This window comes from Sipha flava, unplaced genomic scaffold (assembly GCF_003268045.1).
Source record: "Sipha flava isolate LNK unplaced genomic scaffold, YSA_version1 258_pilon_pilon, whole genome shotgun sequence".
Lineage (NCBI taxonomy): Eukaryota > Metazoa > Arthropoda > Insecta > Hemiptera > Aphididae > Sipha > Sipha flava.
Genome location: NW_020272917.1, coordinates 2,626,956 through 2,648,469, shown reverse-complemented (window position 1 = coordinate 2,648,469; position 21,514 = coordinate 2,626,956). Strand labels below are relative to the sequence as shown.

General features: G+C 33.9%; 1 protein-coding gene across 1 annotated transcript; it reads right to left on the bottom strand.

The window, feature by feature from the left end:
* Positions 1–1,387: 1,387 nt before the first annotated feature.
* LOC112684843 lies at positions 1,388–19,081 on the bottom strand. Its single transcript, XM_025556546.1, has 2 exons — positions 18,497–19,081; positions 1,388–3,065 (listed from the first exon to the last, which is right to left on the bottom strand). The coding sequence occupies exons 1-2, from the start codon at positions 18,885–18,887 to the stop codon at positions 2,671–2,673; spliced, it is 786 nt and encodes a 261-aa protein (XP_025412331.1). The 5' UTR covers positions 18,888–19,081; the 3' UTR covers positions 1,388–2,670.
* Positions 19,082–21,514: the final 2,433 nt, after the last annotated feature.

Genomic DNA, 21,514 nt, shown 5'->3' with positions numbered 1-21,514 from the left:
ATTAATGAAGTATAAAGAGGGAACCGTACATAGTTGATACATTAATTTTAGGAGATTGATAACGCTGTTAATTTGTTGTAAAATTGAGTTCCATATTACGTTCAAAACACTATTATTAAGATATGATATTGTTTAAAAAATAATTATTCTATGCCTTTCATGAGTAATGGCGAATTTTTAAAAAAAATTTTTTAATTTTATAATTCTATGTAAAAAGATAAACAATATGTTGGTCTTCAAAAAATTACGAACAAAAAACGAGGCCACTCCAAATCGGAGGCCAGATGATTAGACATCAAGGTCCTTGTTTATAACAAACACTGGAATCAATTACATGAGTGTAAAATACTATCATAAACCACCAAATTGAAATTAACCTTAACTAAATAATTATTATCGTATTAAGTCTAGATTAGTTTACGATATGAGGATAATTATTTTTAGTATCTAACCTTTTTCAGTACCACTTTATTACCTTAGACCTTATATAATTGAGTAAAGCCAAATAAAAAATTATTATTATTATTATTATTGCTCGTCACATCGATGTAGGTATTTTATTCAGTTTCCCTGTGCATAATTGTAAAATGTGCCATCAAAAAGATTGATTTTATTTTTTATGCAATTTTATTTAAAAAATAAAACGTGGTCACGAACTATCGTTAGTAATAATTGTTTGGCAAAAACTGGTGATTTAAAATTGTTAACCTTAATCTTTTATGATGTGAAATAATTAATATAAAGATTCATCGATTTCGTCTTTTCCAGGTATTATCCATATCGTGTGTCTAATTGATTACTCTAATTCCAATTTCCTCTTCAACGGTATAGTTTTTGATTATTTTTCATCATACCTAGAATTACATCGCGATTTTAGCACACGTTTTTTTTTTCAATTTAATTTCGATTTTGTACGGGTTATGTCAATGCATATACACATGCTTGAATATATATTTTAATAAATTTCTGTCGATGAACCGCTTAAGCAGAAGTGTATTTCTCTTTTTTTTTTCACATTAATTCTTCTTCACGGAGTACACTTATATACACATATTTAATTTAAATGAGGGCAAAAGTAAACAATAATAATAATAGTTAAACGTTATCCAACCAAGGCGGTTTGATAGGCAATCATTATTACTCTGACGCATACGATCGATTTTTGACGGCGACGGGCCTGAAATTGGTTTTAGCATAACGAAAGGGCATGAAAACTATAAATTATCAAAAATTTGTATTACTTAAAAATAATATAGTCTACATAATCTTAAACTATTGATGATATTATAAACAAATATAAGTTATAAGTATAAAAAAGTAAATATGTATACAAAAAAATAAATATATATGTATATAAAATAAAAAACCGTAAATACATAACGTCCAAATTAATTTTTTTGTTTATAACTGAGAAAATAAATAGTGAGTGAAAAAATAAATAAGTAAATAATAAGTCGTCAGGTTAACCGACGGTCCTCAACGTTTTGTAATATATTAAAACGATACATTTAATATTATACATTACGCGTTATTCAAAACGACCGAATGGATCGAAATAAAACATTGTTTTATTTGCTCCGAACAATTTTATATTCCGTCTTTCTAGAATTTTTTTGTTCTTTTTAAATTGTTTGTGAAAAAATCATACCAATTGATCGGCGCGCAAGGTTCCGATCAACTCGATCGTTTTGAAAACAATGCGTAACCTTTACAAAGTGCAGTGTGCCACACCCGATATGTTGTCCCGACGGACGTTACCGCGATAAACATCGCGCACCATAAGCATTACGGTCACTTTCGATTATCGCACGGCTTCAAAAGCCGTCTACCGACGAACGTGTCCTGCGTACCATGTTCAAAGACGACGCGCGGACAGGAGATCGACCTGGTGTCGACGGAGATCTCGCAACGTTATCGGTAAGATTCGGTTGGTTGTGTACGCGGTAAACAACGTATTTTCAATACGGTTCAGAAGTGGTGTGGACTTGCTCAACCGAAAACAAATTTTTAGAAGTTTATTTATTTGTTTAGTGTTTTTTTTTTTTAATTTTTTTTTTTTAACAATTTGTTTTAATTGCGCAATACCCAATACCGTCAAACGTTCACATCTCCACGAAGAGTTGTCTACGCTCGTTCGGAAGGCGGTAAAACAGTTTTCAATACACGAACTAATAATACGATAACATCACGCGGGTTTCTCCAGTCAAACGAGCGTTGACACGCTTTTACGATCTACCGAAGGCGCACGAATGGCGAAGCCAGGGATGGGGGGAAAAGTCTAAAAGTCCGTCCAAGGTTAGGTCAAGTTACAAGAGAAAAGTCAAAGACTTTGATAGTGACGTGTGCGAGGAGAGACCTATACGATCGGGTGCAGGAGCAGATTCGGTACAATTTTAATGCGCAAACGATTCGATAATATTTTTAAAGACAAAAAGCGTTCCGAGGAGAGCGGTAAGTATAGCGTTACGAACAGTCGTGGTGATGAATGATAAACAGTTCGAGGCCATAAGTGTAGGTAAACCGGTTCGCCGAATACGCTCGTCGCAACGGACGCCCCGATATCCCTGGCGCCGTCGTCGGAGGATGTGTTGCGGGGATGTGGATGACGGTTCGAGGTGATTACGGATGGTGAGGGATGGGTTGTTGAGGGTGGCGGACCGGTGATGTCGGTCAGGCGGCCCCGTGATAACCGTGAGATTCGTACGACGGGTACATCTGTTGCGGCTGCTGCGAGGACGGAGACATGACCGAGCCCGCGGTCGCTGCGGCCGCGGCCGACTGACCCGCGTACGCTAATAGATGCGCGTTCCGATCGTCCTTGTCCGATGACCAATCCGCCTGGACCAAGGAACCACTGCCGCCCCCGCCGCCGCCTTTGAACTTCTTGAGCATCATGAGCTTGGATATGGTGAGCGAGATGACGGCCAGTATCAAGGCCTTGAGCGCTTTGGCTCCGATCATCAACATGGTCAGCGGTCCCATCAACGACAGCTTCGCGCACATAATCACGCCCAGCATAGACATCATTTTTTTCAGATGTTTCAACTTGGATTTCTTGCCCCGGCCTAGACGAAGAAAAGAAAAAAAAAATAACCGTATCGTTAAAAATAGGAAAAGTAATAAAATAGTTAAAAGAGAAAACTAGATGTTGAAGAGCGATCGTTATTTTTACGCGTTCAAAAGCTTATTCAAATACGAAGGAATACTTTTTTTTTTTCATTTATAAATTCAAAAGTATCACTCGAAATAAACCGATTTTCCGTACAGTATGCTATAGTAGTATACATTCCAATGACGAACAATTTTTAAAGTAGTTCACTTCAATTATTAACTTGTAATTTCTGATACTGTCGATTAATATTATTTGAAAATATGTGATTAGTCTGTTTTCGCGAAACGAGGACACTTATTTTGATTGTAAACGTAGAATAGTTCGTCCGGAGCACCGTGCAATACGGTAGTATTGTAGACTTGTACCATCTCCTTACATCTCGTACACCGTTTGTCAGAATTGGAATATTGTTTAGGACCTGACAAGAATGGAGGCACACAAGTCACGTAAGAATCGCTATTGCACAGCCGACAAACAACGAAACAACGAACGCTGAATATTTACGATATAAATTAGAGGCGGTCAAGTAGAAAGTCGACCAACAACTGAAAACGAATGCTTATCCCGGTGACGTTGCAATGAAAAGTGTACAATAGGTATTTGTCGACTTATTGATATTTTTTATCCAATCATGATATCGAAAATACGCATGAAATACTTAATAGAACCATACGATTAAATATTTTGATAGAACAATTAACACTTTATTTTATACTAACTAAAATACCCAGCATCGTCTAAGTGATATTTTGTTGTTTTAGATTAGTTCAATAACTATTTCTATGTAAAAAAAAAATAAAAAAAAATATGGCCGAAAAAAAAGCACAAAACTCGCCGTATACACTCTTATGGTATTTATTTATATTTTATCCGGTAATAATAAAAATCAGAATTTTAAACGTACATATTAGGTGACCAAAATGTGAAAAATGTATACAATCAGCCAAGAGCAAAAAATTGTTTTGATCCTTCAAATTGTAACTTTCGAAAAATCCTATCTTAATATGCACGCACATAGTAATAAGTAAATTCTGTAAAAATGTCTTACAAATCTTTAAAGTTTAAGCTGTGTGCTGATTATCAGTAAGTAAGTGAGTATTTAAATTTTATGCAAACAAAAAATATAGAAGTATGGAACCGACCAATATAAAAATTATAACGAATTTGAGATTTTTTCCCCTATCAATTTGAAATTGATAGGGGAAAAAAAAAGAGGGTTCAATATTTTTCTTCGCGGCGTATCGATCACATATTGGTTAAGCATAGTTATCATAACCAGTGACGTCCGTAGATCCTTTTAAACTGGGAGAGGAGGAGGCTAATAAACCTCATACATTTGTTCACATTCATATGTTTTTCTAGTACGCATTCAACCCATTCCTCTCCACTGAGAACGTCCCTGATCGTCATATTGCCAATGTCGATCGGCTTTTCGAAACCACTATCGGAAAAATTGGCATTCGGCGGAGGACACGATCGGATAACGCGACGAAAGCGCGCGGTACAACGGAAACGCTCGGTTCGCGTATCGTTTTCCGCGGCGGCGGCGGCGGCGGAAAATAAGGCCAGAGCAGCCGAGAACATTGTAATAAAGGTCGCGTGATAGAAATATCGCGAATTTCCGCGCGTCGTCGTCGTCATTAAACGCGCGCCGAACAATGACGGCAAGACTATGCGAACAGGATAATTGCACCGGGACGGCGTACCTGCGTGAGCGCCCAGGACCGGTCGCGGACAATTGGACCGGACTCACGCCGTCCCGGATGAGGGGCAGGAGAGGGGTAGTCGCTCGTCCCGATTAGTGCCGTCGAATTATTCGCTACGATCGGGATCGCGGCGGCCACTGCATGCACACGACCACCACCACTAACTACTAGTACTACCACTTAACTACTAACTACTGCGATATCGATTTCACGAGTACCGGCCGCGCGGGCTCAATGGTTCGTGACCGTGTTTGATTGACGATAACCCGGGGTTGACCTGAAACATTTTTCCAATACCTCGGCATCGGAGCTCGCGAATATCTATGCGATCGCCGGTCTCGCGTCCTCCGAGAAAAACCGAGAACCCTGCAAGAAACTCATTCGCGATGCCGTGTCCCAACCGTGCGGTACATCGGTGACGCGACTCGCTGCGTTCACGGCAGATGGACCACCGATGTTCCGTCCACGTTTACCATCGCCTCTAAGTCGTTGGCACGAACACTTGACTAACGTGTCTATCGAGAGACTTCGCGCTGCCAGGACAAATCGCCGCGACCCGACCAAAACGGTTCCAACACTAATTACAACCACACCGAACCGATCCCTACCGGGCAACATGGTACGATCGGGTGGCTGATTTTCAGAGCCCTCTTTAAACAGAAAAAAAATAGTTAAATATTATAAGCGCCCGTTACCCACCGAAATGCAGTTGAGCATTCCCTGAAAAATTTTCGTCTGAAAAAAGTTCGCCCTGAAAAATGTTCCCCTTTGGTCGCCGTCGCGTTTAATACGCCTACCGCTATATGTACACGTTGCGATTCGGGTGGTGAACATCAGTCGACGGCAGTAATTGCGGTTTCCGGTTTGCGCGAAGTCCGTCGCCACTATATAATAACAATAGCACCCGAACCAAAAGTACATTTTATGTTAATGTGAAAGTAACAAACCGCGCAATTTACTGATGAATTAAATATTGATTTTTTTCGTCGCGCCAAACACTATCATTTATTCACGAAACTGATTGTAATCTCGTTTTCAATAATGTGCTATACTACCATTTTATTTTTCTTTCTTTATCAATACAACGTTGAAAAATTGTTTTTGTTGCACTATTCGTGTAATTAGGCCTAGCCAGTTTCATAATATATAGATAAATAAGTAATAAATAAATAATATGCATCGGAAGGCGGATGCTACATCGTCTTCTATTATGTTTCGTTTTCTAATTGTTTCATTTATCTTCCAGCGGACCACGACTTTTTGAGCACTTTCGTCCGAATGAAAAAGGAAACCGATTTCCATCTTGATTTTGGCGGACCTGCACGTGGCAGGATGCGTGCACTATAATGGTGTTTAGGCGATGCTAGTCGTGACATTATAGTGTGCACAGGATCTCGTAGATTTTCTGTAACTTCCGACTTCTTTGCGTAGTGTATTTGTAATGTAGCATTTTTTTTTTTTTTTTTATAAAAAAGAGAAAACTCGAACGGCAGACAAAAAAATAGTACATCGTTATTATCATAATAACAATAATAATCGATTGATTGATTTATATATAATATAAAGTGGTGCTCACCTGTATATTATATATACAACCGGGAGTCGGTAGACCCCCGAAAAGAATTGAGCAATTAAAAATATTTGTAATTTCCTAGATTTTATTTCAATTTTGAACTTGTGAAACTCGATTGAACCTAGGCTCATGCCTTAAGTGCTAAGTTCCACTACCTCAAGCTCCAAAATCACCTTCATTTGAGTTGCTTTGATAATGTTTATGGTTAATGGGTGGCTGGTCGGTATTAATATAATATGTTCGACTCATGTCGATATGAATAAATGTATGCCACTGATAATATATATATATACTTGGCCATATGCCTGTGAAAATCTAATACAGCCAATACATCATGGCCATGATCTTCATTTGTTCGATGATATGCAACCTAGTTCACTCTGTATACATAACCAAAGGCGAACACGATGGACGAAAGAATAAGATACGTGAGCACGCGTTGTGGCTTAAATAAATAATGATCTAGAGCGTATGATGCGTTATTTCTGTTGGAGCAAGTTTATCGTGATTAGTGATGGGAATAATCAAATGATTCGATTATTATTTTTCAATTATCAAAATAACCGAATGATTTTAATAATCCAAATAATGGTACCAGACGTATTTATCAAAAGAAAATTACCCATACAGCAAATTTATGATTTTGATATTAACATGATATCAGGTTCATGTAAATATTAAGATATTTCACTTAGTGATATCATTATAACATTTTAGCAATAGCTTAAAATAATTATTCTACTCTTTTTATTTTAATGATGTTATTTTGATATTTAAATCGAGATATTTTATAGTATTTATTTATGTTATAACAAAAAAATATCACTAGTGTGATATAAGAAAAATATGTGTTTCTTTGTATCTGTATGATATTGATTCTATATTAAAATTGTGATATTTAAAAGTAATTATTTATATTATAACAAAAAGATATCACTAGTGTGATATTAGAAAAATATGTGTTTCTTTATATCTGTATGATATCGATTGTATATTAAAATTGAGATATTTGAAAGTATTTATTGATATTATAACTAAAAGATAACCGCTATATAACCGACTGTCCACTGGGTTTTCCCATAAAAGATATCTTATATAAAATATCATGGAGATATTTTATTTTGTTTATCTTATTATTATGAAAAATTGGTTCATAAGACATCTATAGAATATCCTTGTAATATTAAAAAATACTCTTGAGACACGCTGCAGATATTAAATTAATATTAATAAATGTAGTCAAATATCCGGTAGATATTTTAATGATATAATTTTGCTGTATGGGTAATTGAATTATTCGAAAAAATTGCGTGTTTTACTGGCTGGTACCGAATTGGTTCCCGAGCTCCAAACCCACATACCGAATTGGTTCCCGTCTGAAAAAGATATTTTATTAGGTATAGCCGAATTGGTTATCAGTTTAATTACGCATTTTCCTTCTCAATTTTACAGGCTTAGGACTGTCAACTTTAGTCGACTTAGTTAATAATGTGCTTTAATGTGTATTAAAAAAAAAAAAAAGATTAAATACATACAATTTTAAATCGTTGATTTGGAAGTCAACTATTCATCACTTGGTGTACGAAATACAAATAATAAAATATAATAAATACAATTTAAAACCACTGATATTCAAATTTGAAGCTTTAAGTATTTAATATTCATAATTTTCTCATTAATGTACTCAGTCATACAATTTTTCAAGTATTTTTTACATCATTCCTGTTTGCTAATAATTTGCTAGTCTCTAGTAATCTAAAGTTTATTATACTTCTATACTCTATTTTATCGATGTAATAATTGTGTCTATATGTCATACATACATATAGCTTTTAAAATTTTGTTTTTTTTGCTCTCAATGCACTGGCCCACTGAATTTTATTTTTTAATAGTGTAGGTAAATTGTGTTAAAAATTGAAATTGTCATTATTTAACCTGTACACAAACGGGAACCAATTCGGCTATACCTAATAAAATACCTTTTTTAAACGTGAACCAATTCGGAAATACCTAATAAAATACCTTTTTCAAACAGGAACCAATTCGACCAAATGGGAACACCAATTCGGTTACTCCCGTTTTACTCATTGCCCATTGGATACTAAATTAAGAAGTCGACTGTCCATCAGTATTGTATTATGATTTATTTTATTTTTAATCATTGGTATAATTCCCGGTATCGGTAATCACCACACTAATTAGCTTAATACGTATAAAAAATATTTGGATTGAAAATGCATTTCACTTTCACGCTTATAGATAATCGTTTTATACAATCAGTTTAAACCAGGGCTTGCAAACGTTATAATAACGTTATGATTATGACGTTATATTTGATAAAAAACGATTGAAATTTGTAAACGTAATTATAACGGAAAACGATATACATAAATAAATAAATAACACAAAACAAAACGTAACATTTAACAAAATATATGATATATCATTAAAAAAAAACATAACGCAAAACGGTATATATTGTATTCCATTAAACGAAATAATTAATTTCCAATTATTTAATAATACTTAGTAGTATTCAATTATTAATTCAATCCAAGAATTAATTTTATTCCGTATCCGGCCTATCCGGGAGATCCCGTATTAGATATTATTTTAAAATTTAATAAGAAAGTATTAATAGAATAATTTAATTACCAATAGCTAATAATAGTGATACTCTAATGATATTGTACTGTACTATCTGTACTACGGTCGAAATTTATACCATACAAGTTATTCAACTATTGTGTTTGGTGTTCAGTTTGCTCAGATTTGTTCAATCGTCACTCGTCAGTGTTTGTCTAATTGTTGTCAAATGTTTAATATTTATATTCTATACTAATATACTTATAGTTTTAACGTGCATACATTTTTTTTATATTAGTTAATTCATAGTTGAAATTCAAAATTTCAAAATAATAATCATGGTTTTTTTATATTTATTATTTTATTATAAAGTCCTTAGAGCCTAGGCAATTTATTAAATTTAATAATACATTATTATTTATTACTCTTAAGATTAATTATTATCATACTGTTTTATCATTTATTTTGTTTCCATTTCTTTACGAACTACCTATGTATTGTAATTTAATCTGTATCGCTGTGCCCTATATTTTGTAAATAATATATAATTGGATTATCTAACCCATTTAATTAAATAAATTAAATAAAATAAATAAAATTATACAATACCTACTTAAAACTCAGAATAGCGTAATTATATCCCCAAAAAAAGATCATAGTCACTTTTAAATTGCGGCCTTTATACTTTTAAAATAGGTGTCTAAATGCTTTTGAATTTTAAATAACGATAAACGCAAAAATTGTATAACGTTTTAATTATGAATAACGATAAATGCAAAAATTGTACAACGTTTTAATTCTGAATAACGATAAACACAAAAGTTGAATAACGTTTAAATTTTGAATAACGATAAACTCAAAATTTGTTTAACGTTTTGATTGTAAATAACGTAAGACAAAATTTTTTTTCAAATGCAAGCCCTGGTTTAAACAGTTAAATCATGAATCATTCGATTATTCGATTATTTTGATTTCGTTTACTAATCATTCGATTATTCGATTATTTTTTTTTCGATTACTAATCATTCGATTATTGAAATCATTCTATTATTCCCATCACTAATCGTGATGTTCATCGTTGTAATCATGATTCAGAAATCGTTCGCCGTTTAATTTCAGTTCTCTAAGTTATGAATACGTACATAACGTAAGAATCGAGTATCCATGATTTGTTGTCCTTCTTCACGACCCCGAGAGACGTACTATCCGTTTAACCTATCGTACTCGCAGATCGTGATGCAAAACCGATTTCGAAAACAGATTTTAATCCACTGTTACTAAGCGTATTTGAAATCGAACTTCTTACAATGGTCAAGTACAAGTTGAATGTTGGACGACAATTATTCAAATTCTTCATTCATTGTTGGGATTTGTGAGTAAAAAATCGAAAACGCTGGCAAACAGTATTGTTTACGAATCGGATGTTATTTTGACCGGAACCGTCCGTATACTGTTTACGGAAATAATATTACAATATGGACTGCGCTTGTGACAGTTTACGGTTGTCTGAACAACAGGAATTATATTATTGGGTTACCTCTAACTGAAAAGAAAGTTTTGGTATTGTGCGTAATAAGTAATAAATAATTTATTTCAAGTACTCATCTCATAGGGCATTCCGAACATACCGATCAGGAATCGATTATGTAGAAAAAATTATTGCGCTGGTGATTGTCGTTACAAATCAGTACAAATCAGTGGTGTATTAAGTACCTGGAATCTTAATGTATCCGAATAACTTATTATTATTATTATTATATCAAGCCACGAAAGCTTCATGACATTACGTACCTTATAAATTACACCTTCAACTAAAGAAGCCGACATTCATACTCTCTACATTTTCAGTGCATAAATCACGTCCGATTAAAAACAAATATTATTCGGGTCGAATGAAAACTGTTGGTCCCGTTTTAAAACTACTGTTTTTTTCTTCGCGTATTCTTTTACTACAGTCATGTAATAACAATGGGATGGCTCTCAGCGAAACGTTTGAAAAATTAAGAAAAAATTGTTATTTACCTTTTACGATCCATGTGGAATTTAATCATATACATATTAAATGATAATTAAACAGTAAACAGTAAAGCGGTTGAACGGTAAGTGTAACGATAATGACGTAAATACTATTTGTAATATTTATTACAGTCATGCAAAATAATACTATTGATTCTTATCGACTTCACCGTAATGTGATTATACTTACGCAGTCGTCTACATTTGAACAGACCGCGTTTAATGTTAAAAAATTGCACGTAGTATATTTTTCTATTGTATTGAAACAAACACATTTTTTACGTACCAACGTGTTTTATTCATTTTCTATCCTTCACACTCAAATTGTAGGTCAATAAAAACCATGTATTAATCTAGCGATTTTTTACTTTAAAATACTTGTGAGTAAGCACATGTTTTGAGTTCAATAGATTGGTTTATTTTTTTAATTATATAAAGTATGTGATTGTATTTGAAATTTGTAAACAGTCTGTTCTAAGAAAAATAATGTAGAATAATGTAGAAATATCGGTTTAAGTGAACACATTTACGTGGTAGTCCTTTGCATTCCACTGTATCTAATTGTTACTGGCCATAAATTATTTTTCAGAACGTAGCGTGGAAAAAGTGTAGGCCAAAATTTCAAGTTATACGTTTTTTTTGTTTTTGAAATATTTTTCTATGACAGGTGGTTTTCTACATTAACATGATACTAACTTTAATGAGTAAAAGAAATATAAAACAAGACGATATAATGATGTCTTAAGTAGATATAGGTAGAAACGTTTGCGGTTTCGACATCGTATATTTGAAAATATATTATATGCAAATCTCAACATTTTTTTTGGTACACAAGAGAAAGTGGCGCTTTAAATCTCAAATAATTTTATGATTCGTGTACATAAATCTGAATATAAAACTATGTTCATTACACAAATAAGTGCATTTCCATACAAATTTATTTTAAAATACCAAAATACAGTGAAACAATTAACTCAAAGTTTGTTATGAGATTAAGAATTTGAAAAATAAATCAACTAGGAATCAATACGCTGTAAGACTATATTATTATTTTCGGTGTCTCCATTTCAGTTTTATGTTGGAGTGTGCAAAAATGAATGATAGTTACCACATTTTTTTTTCTACGATTACCTATTTTTAATTCTTATACTCGTATTACTATTGTCTTTTATGAGCGTTTAAAATTCTTAAAAGTATGGAACAAGAAAATATTTTACCGTTATTCATTTGTGCTGAACTACGTTATAACTAAAACAATTAGATACATTATGTTATTGAAGTTGTAATAGTAAGTAGATGCTCTCCCCCTGCAGTAAAAGCACAGCTTGAATGCGTGTGTATCTGTATGTTAACCTTTAACACTTTAACTTTAAGCTGGTGTACCTTCTTTAGGTGCAACGTAGCAGTAACCGCAACCACGTTAGCACACGAATCGATTGGCGTGCTGTTTGAATTTGAAATTCGAACTTTAGCAGCCGTCACCGCAATGGCGGTTACTATTGCCAAAAGCAATCCGTCGTCGCCAACTGCGGCTGCTGCGCTACCGACACATGCCATCGAAAGGCGTTTTCGTTAACGTTCGCGACTAAGTTTTTGTCGTAAGCTTCGGACAACGGCGGCTGTCATTATGACGGGTCATTATGTTATATTGATGGGTTAGAACCGCGGAAAATCAGCGCGCGATACCAGCAGCTGCTACGAACAATAGTATTTGAGTGATGACGCGGATATAAATTATACCGCATTGTCCTGGCCACGGTGCGCCGGTAACAGATTCGCGTGAAATGTGTCCGTTTTCGTCGCGCTGCACATGTGTACGGTGTGATTATATTAATAGTTTGTGTTTAGAACGACTAGCTGTAGCAGTTGAAAATAATTGTTATAAACGACGGCGACCGTTGGGAATTAATATTTTCCCGTCGCCGTCGGCAAACCCATTATTCTGTCCCTCTCTCTCTCTCTCTCTCTCTCTTTCGCTCTCTTTCACCCGTTCGTCCTACTCGAGTACAATCTTCGAAAAACACCGAAAGATATTTGCACCCCGCGAGTGTCTGAGGAGGGACAACATCAGTTGGGCTGGAAAAATCGAAGTAACGATTTATCTGAAAAACAATTTTTAAATTAAAATCGATTTCGCGGTTCTGTCTGACCGCGTACGACGGGTAACACACATCTTACACTTCTACTCTATACGCTGACGGCGAAATGCGTCGTTTGCGGATGGGAAAAAATTCTGACCGGATAGCGTCCCTGTTTCCCGGCGGTCCGATCCCGTCCTGGACTTCAGCATGTGCGGTACGACTACAAGACGTGTTACGTCACGCGGATCGCGACGAGCCGACCAAAACACGCGCGGACGGCACAACAACAATATCTGCGTTCCGTAACGATCTTCCGTATCCGACGACGAGACATCCATTCCGCATCCGCTCGAACGACAACGGACGATCGATATTGTTCGAATCAGATCCGGTTTCGTATTCGCTGTTTTAATCGGTTTCCGCCGCAGAGATATGATAATAATGGCCGTGGATGTATACAGTAGTGTTGGGTGCAGTGCGATCGATAACGGGTTTTCGCGTAATTTTTAATGTTATGAAATTAGTTTCGGTGAAAAAAGTGATGTAATTTAATTCATATTCAATTAATCCGTCCACGATTATTAACATTATGGTATTACGGGTCGGGCTAGAGGTAAACAGGATAAAGTACACCCGTGCGTTTTAATTTATTCTTCGGTGGCCTTAACCCCCTTGTTCCGGTGACTTAACAATGTTTTTCCCTCCCCTTTTTTTTTTTTTTTTAGTCCAGTGACCCATATTAAAATCAAAATCAAAATTATCCACGCAAGGTGGGTGGTAGAATATTTATAAGATAATGTACTGTACACGATAATGACTATTGAAGACGATACAACAATAACGTAACGTTATGAATGTTTTTATCAAGATATTATATAGTTTGTACTATATTTAAATCTTCTAAGAATTATTAGTAATACCGTAACGTTTTTAATCAGTTGCGGAAGAGTTAATGGAATCATGTAGTAAAGTTAATTTGACCGAGTGGATGCGAAACATTAGGTTTTATGTTTATATTTAAAAATATAATTATTACCAAGTTAGAAAATGATACATGAAAAATGGATGAGCTATTTTTAAACCATTGTTATTTAAATATTTTACCAAATATTAATTATAATACCGTTGCACGATTATTTACTAGTTATTCTGTTTCAATTGTGATTAAATTAAAAAAAAAATTAGAATTAATTTCAAATTAATTGAAAAATTACTTGTTATTAAAATTGTTATTCTGTCATTAAATTAATAAGTAGATAACTTTATAGTTTCAACTAAGCTTGTAACGATATGAGTTTAATAACTGCATTACAGACACTACAAATATAAAACATCACTGGTTTGATGTTATTATTTTTTTCTATTAGAATAATGAACTGTCGACAAAAAACGTGAGTAATACTGAAAAAAGACCCAGAAGATGTTTTTAATCATAAATTATAGTTATACATTTTCGATTAAAAAAACCAATAAATGCACTGAGTCTCGTAAGTGTTTAAGTGGAATTGAATTTCGTTTAGAATTCAAATCAGTTCAATCAAATTTTTAAACAAAATATCTTTGTAATTAATAAATGAGATCAATTTAGCCGCGGTGTCGAAATAATACAATAAACGAAAGATAAAAAATTAACATTTCGCGTGACTGAATACATGTGCAACATGACTGAGGTACTGAAATTATCATCCGCAATGAATACATCGGATGAGATAGAAATTTATGCAGGTGTAAAGCTCATCATGAAAACTAATCGTCAAATGCAACGGAAATAAAAAACCACACAGCTTCAACGCCGCGTGGGCAATAATAATTTTCTTGAGACATTGCAAGTGCTGCATGTAGATAAAGCAGTGCGCCAAATGTTTAAAACAATTCTAGTCAATCGTTTGATATGACGAATTAAATTGCTATAATTTTTTCCCGTCGATTACATACGTTTCGTTTTATGTTTTATTTCGTAATATTTTCCTCGGAATCATAAGTGCTGCAAGGTTCTGCTCACAGCTATCGATACTACCTATGTTTATTAATTTAAATTATGGAACGTATACAAACGATAATAATATTTCAGTAGTTAATTACACGTTACTTGGTAAAACTATACCTTTTATCGAAAATGGTCACGTACAGTAATAATATTATTATTGTGAACATTTGTGGAATCACGTGAAAAAAAACGCGTGTTTTTTTTATCTTATTTGGATGACGAATTATTAGTGGTACAATTACGTGTGACGCGTGACTTTAAGCTTTCATTTATTTTAATGAGTTAAATTAGTTTTAATCTGTTTTCTTTCGAAAATCGTGATTCATTTATATTTCTGTTCATGACAGACTAAGTTACTAAACAGAAACAAGTTGTTTGTAATTATAAAAAATTAGGCACCCGCAACACCTAAATCGATTTCCGTAATAATATCAACGTCGTTCAAATAAAACTATTCCTATTTGACCATAGTTAAGTGTAAAAATTTCATCTGCATTTCTACCATATATAATGTTAAAATCAAATCTATATGTTCAATTGAACAAAATGTCAACATAAATATCTTAAACAAACAAGAAGAAATTTACTGTGTTTCAAACATTCAAATACATGTATATATATTATATTTAATATACTGTAATTATTATACAATTTATACTATAACAATAAACTCAATTGGACGTCGGTAGTAACAACGTCAATTCCGTCGGTATTGTCGATTACAAACTCAATAATTGCTTCAGTATTGATGTATTATGATGGGACGACGAAGTCAAATCGAGTTCTTCCTAGTTATTTTTTGTTTTGTATAAAAAAAAAAATGCTATGTTAAAAACGATATTTTATGTATGATCAGTGGAGTGAGCACACTTTGTAAGATCAATGTAAATATTTGAATGGTACCTGTAGTGAAAAAAAATATTATAGTGATATAATCAATGCAATGTTATGGAAGTTGGAAGATCCCTTTCACGAACCCTCGAAATTTTCAATTTTCACTATACCCTATCAAAAGTATAACATAGATTTGTCAGGGCAACCCTTTTCCGGAAATGTTGTAAATAGGGCCCTATAATTTAAGTCTAAGGAGTAAGAGGACCGTATGTAACTGATGTTTTGTTAAATTAATTGTAATTTATTCTAAAATTTTTGAAATAAATAATGTTTCGTAATAGAAAAAATAAAATAGAATTTTCAAAATGTTCGTGAAAAAATTTATTACAATAATATAACAACTACAATTAACAAAAACAATACAAATTATAATTAAAGCTATCTGAAAAAAATATAGGAGAAACATATTAAACATATTCATTACGACTAATACTCTTCGATATTAAATAAAAAATTAAAGTTATGTTTATTTAATGATTTATACTTATATTTATTATTTATACTATATATTTATTAAATATACATACACATTTTGTTAAGATATGGGCCAAAAATATTGTAGGACACCCCCTGAAAACAGGTCTGCGCACGCCTATGAACACAATAAAATGATTTCCTTCTTAAGATATATGAAATTTTTTTCGTCCACTATTAAATTCTGACCGAAGCAATGAAATTATTGGTTCTCAATGACATGTTTTATATACCTGTTTTATTTTTCTTGTAACTCTTTTTTATACGTTAAATCTTCTCTAAAAATTTTACATACTATTTTATTGTATCGCAATATGAACACGGATGATAATTACAGACCATTTTTATTTTTCTCAGCAACTGTGAGTTCATGTTAAGTTTTGTCTCGTCACTATGTATTTTAGGAACATGAAAATATTTTGTGTGCAATAACTTAAATAAATAATTAATGATATTGTTTTATTTAATTTAATCCCCTAGCTATTTTTTTACTAATAAATGTAAAGGGTTGGTCCTATCAAATATTTCAATAAAATTTGAATAGTTCAAAATTCTACAAAACCTATTATAATTACGATTGTAATATATAATCGTGTGTAATATTTTAAATTGTTTTCAGTGAACACTGAAGTTAATAAAATTAATAACTATTTTCGGTATGCATGTATAGTTATACAAATTGACAATGATCAAAAATGAAAATTACAAGAAAATTGAATGACAATATTATTTCTATAGATTTTGAAGGTTCAATCCGATCAGTCAATTGGTACACGCATTAGACACAAAATTAAATTTTCGAAAGATCTGAAGGTTAATAATCTCTTGGCCCTTGCGGCATAAAATATTTATTATTATTATTATTATTATTATTATTATTATTATAAACACGTATAAAATAATATTGAGAACAGCGACCAAATTAGTAATAGTTTTTTAAATGTAAAATTATTATTAAAATAATATCGAAATATATATGGTCGAACCAGCAACAATTTGCACAGCAAAAAACATAATAAAAATATCAGTGTTAAGCAAAATTATTATTTACAATATAATTGATAAACTTCAAAATCGAACCAAAAAATAATTGACCGAACAAAATTTGTTCGTTTAGAGATTAAATATGGGGTTTAAATGGCGAGTTATTTTTATTATTTTGCTTAGAACACATCATCGAAATAAGTAACCCGGTATCAGGTTTAACAGGTATAGGTACTGTGCATGTGATTTTAACAATAAATATCTGCCACATAATACTAAATACACGATTTCGGTACGACAAAAATTGAGTAGATTATTTGAAATTGTTTGGAAACGGCTGAAATACAAACATTAATGCAACATGTGTTTTACATTTTTTTCCAGTACAAAGGCAACTAAAAGAATGTGCGCAAAAGTCTGTTTATGCAAACGCTTTCTTGTTAATTGTCTTGAAAAAAAAACGAATAAATAAAAAAATAAAAATAGAAAATCGTAAAGTTTAAATATGAACCAAGATAATCTCGATTTTATAATCAACACCGCTTGTAGGTAGAGTCGGAACAAAAGCATCTAACCGTCTTCTCATCTCAATTTCAAGTAAATATATATTTTATTATTCACGTGAACCTTAGTCTAATCGATCGCTTCAATGTTTCGACTAACCTTGTAGGATTTATTACGGCGATCAAAAATCGAAAGATATGTACGTTCAATAACGGCTATAATTTCCAAAAGAAAAATATCATATATGGTGTCAAAAACGTTTATGTAAAATAAAATAACAAATGAAAACGAAATGTAAAAACGCGACTTTTCGCAGACAGCTAATGGCGTTTCCATTTGCCGGATCGGGGGACGACACATAATACCGAATCCGATTAGACGTAATTCGTACAGTGCGATCCAAGCGACGGACGAAAAGTCAATGGGAATCATTCGCATCGCTCCGTTTTTTCTACGTCATAAACGTTCAGAGGGTCGGTTGGAGGGGTTGGAATGTCCCGTAAGGATGGGCACGGAGAAACTGCACGTGCAAGTTACCCACAACGCAGGTACCGAGGGACGACGGTGCGCGGTAGTTACCTTGTTGGTCGAGTTCCAGATCGATGTCGTCGTCCAGGATCCACGGCAGCGATATCCTCAGCGTGTGCGTGTCGAAGTACTCGTCGATGGCCGGTCCCAGGGACGTACTGACCCGCTGCTTCTTGTTGCTGTTCGCGCTGTTGTTGTGCAGTTTGGACCTGTCCTCGGCGCGGCCCACCTGCTTCTTGACGATGGTCACGATGTTGCCAACCACGTTCAGCTTGTCGCGCTTCTCCAGCCAGTTGACGTACACCAGCAGCTTATCGTCCAGGCACACTATGGCCAGGTCAAGCACGCACTCGTCGTCCGACGCGGTCGCGGCCGCTACGGGCGCGTGCCGGCCAAGCGCGAACGCCGACCACAGCGACAGTATGACGGTCACGGGCAACATATTGGGCGCGGTGAGACGGCGCGAAGGGACGGTGCACGTTTCAGTGGGACGGGACGCTGCGTGTGCGGTCGCGTACGTGGCTGCGTGTGCTTGGACAAACACCTGCGGTACGCCACGCTCTCGGTGTTCGCGGACGGTCGATGAAATGAGACTACGACGATCGATCACCACCGCGGTGTTTCTGACGCCACTGTGACTATCTCATCCCCCGCACCGCCGTCGCCGAAAAAAGGTATCGCGGGAAATCCACCGGCCCCTGTAGAGTTTTACGGTCATTCTTTCGTCTTCAGTGGGAGGGGAATGCACGGTGGACGGGTGGAAGAGGACTGGAGTTCGCGAAAGACGGACAGAGCAGAAAGATAGAGAGAAAGAAAGAGAGAGAGGACGACGCGAAAGAGTGAGGAAAAAAGAGCAGAAAAAAAAAAGAATACAGTCACTATAACGAATCCAACAATGAACTATATGGGGCTACTGACTGTGCGTGCAGACAAGTAGGTAGGAGGAGGAAGAAGGACTGTGTATAGTGCGGTGACGGTTAGGCGGCGTAAAGCAAAGAAGAAAGAAAGAAAAAAAACAATGTAAAAATATATAAGTTAAATGGTCATTTGCCTATTTAGTTCACACCGAATCCGCAGTTTTTCTACATATGATTTCCACGATATAATTACAAGTGGAAAACTATCGGTCCTGCATCAAACGTGCCTAGTCAGCCAGTGTCCGGTGTATGGTTTTATCGATGCCGTTTTTTTTTTTCTCCCCCGACCATCGCTTTTTTCCCTCCATCTCCTGCACCTCCGCCCATTTTCTTCGTGTCCGTTTTGTTTGCGATCGGGTATTGTTGCGTTATCATTATTGTTATTATTTTTTCGCCCGCAAAATAATACGACCGTCCGGCGCGTCACGATGAGCTCGTGGTACGTACGCCACGCGATGATGCGCGCGCGACATATATTTCGTCGATTACCAGACGATAACCGTCTCGGACCGCGTCCGTCTCGCCGCGCGCGTAACACAACAACCGCGCGACCGAGAAGAACGCTCACACATTATATGCGGCACACGCGGTAGCCCATATTTATTATTGCTGTTGTTATTACCGTTTATTTTTTTATTTTATTTTATTATCGTTTTATTATTTTTTATCATTATCATTTTCGCCGATTTTTTTCTCCTCGAGTCAATGGCGAGAAATTATATTTATTTAATTTTTGTTTTTTTTTTTCTCCGACGTTTTCCGGAGCTGGCCTATAATCGCTTTCGCATATTTCACTCGGACGGGCAAACAATTTATTAGCGTTACATTTATATATTGCTACGTCAACGTACGTCACACTACGGCCGCACCACCCGTTCAAAATTATCAATTAGTTTTTTTTGTACCTTTTTTTTCGTTTATCAACAATAAACACGCACTATTGGAATTTGCGTTTGCACGACGAATTCCAACATTTCAATGGGTGCTGTTGGAGAGACGATTTTTGTGAAATCTCCACTTAGACTTGAGATTCCAATGCATTTTCAGTTTCATTTTTTTTTTTTATACATAAATATATATATATATATATATATTGTTCCTATATAAATTGATTATTTAATTATTTAGAGTGTTTTTTAAGATTTTTGATTTCGTTGGCGTTTTTTTACTGTGGAGAGTTATTGTAATTGGTATTCATCTGAAAATAATAAAATATTAAGGGTTAAAAACATTATGCTCACATATTTTGCTGACAAATTATCTTCTGCGCTTTTTATTCGAAAAGATCATGCAGAACATTATATTACTCAAAGTAATTTTAATGAATTTATATATATATATATATATGTATATAAATTATTAATAATGATAAACAAAAATTTAGTTAACAGTTTATATATAGTTATTTTCGTTTTTTAACCTACAATAAATACATTTGATTACATACTTCATATTTTTGCTTATTATTGTGATATAATAATCTCAATTCTAATGATTCATAAAAACAAAAAATTTTATTTTATTCCAATGTGATGCACGTCATATATCCAGTCTTTCGTTTATGAATTTAATATTAAAACCTATTATACGTTGAAAACGCAACAATGATGTAACACTCTATGAAAAGTTTTTCAATCGAGGAGTTCTATCGTATGTAACTGACTATGCACGTGATTTATTGCCATAAATAACAAATTAATAGAATTATTGAAATATTGTAAATATTGTAAATCGGTTCGTTGGACTGTATTTTCGATTAGATTAGACTATATAATAATAATTATAATAATTTGATTTACAGAAATAATTCCAATTACAGGATTATAAATTGATAACAGTGTACAAATAACTAATAAGTTAGATATTTTTGAAAATAAAATAAGAACAATATATTAATTTTAGATGCGTATGTGACCTTAAAAATACAAAGACATAGGTAGAATTGGTTGGTTACATAGTTGCATTAGAATACAATGGAATAAGTAACACTGATTGTAATAAGAAATGTGTTAATTAGATGAAAATATCGATAAATTAAATAAGGTAATTTTAAATAAATCTAAATCCTCAAGTGAATTACCTAAAGACATAAAAACATTATCAATAATATATAACATATATATTGAAGATATAGTTGAAAGATAAAACAATG

Excerpts from the sequence above, each read along its gene's own strand:
- LOC112684843 (XM_025556546.1), bottom strand. The coding sequence starts at position 18,887 with ATGTTGCCCGTGACCGTCATACTGTCGCTGTGGTCGGCGTTCGCGCTT. Across the intron at positions 3,066-18,496 it reads TCTGGAACTCGACCAACAAG|GCCGGGGCAAGAAATCCAAG; the intron begins GTAACTACCGCG and ends TTCTTCGTCTAG.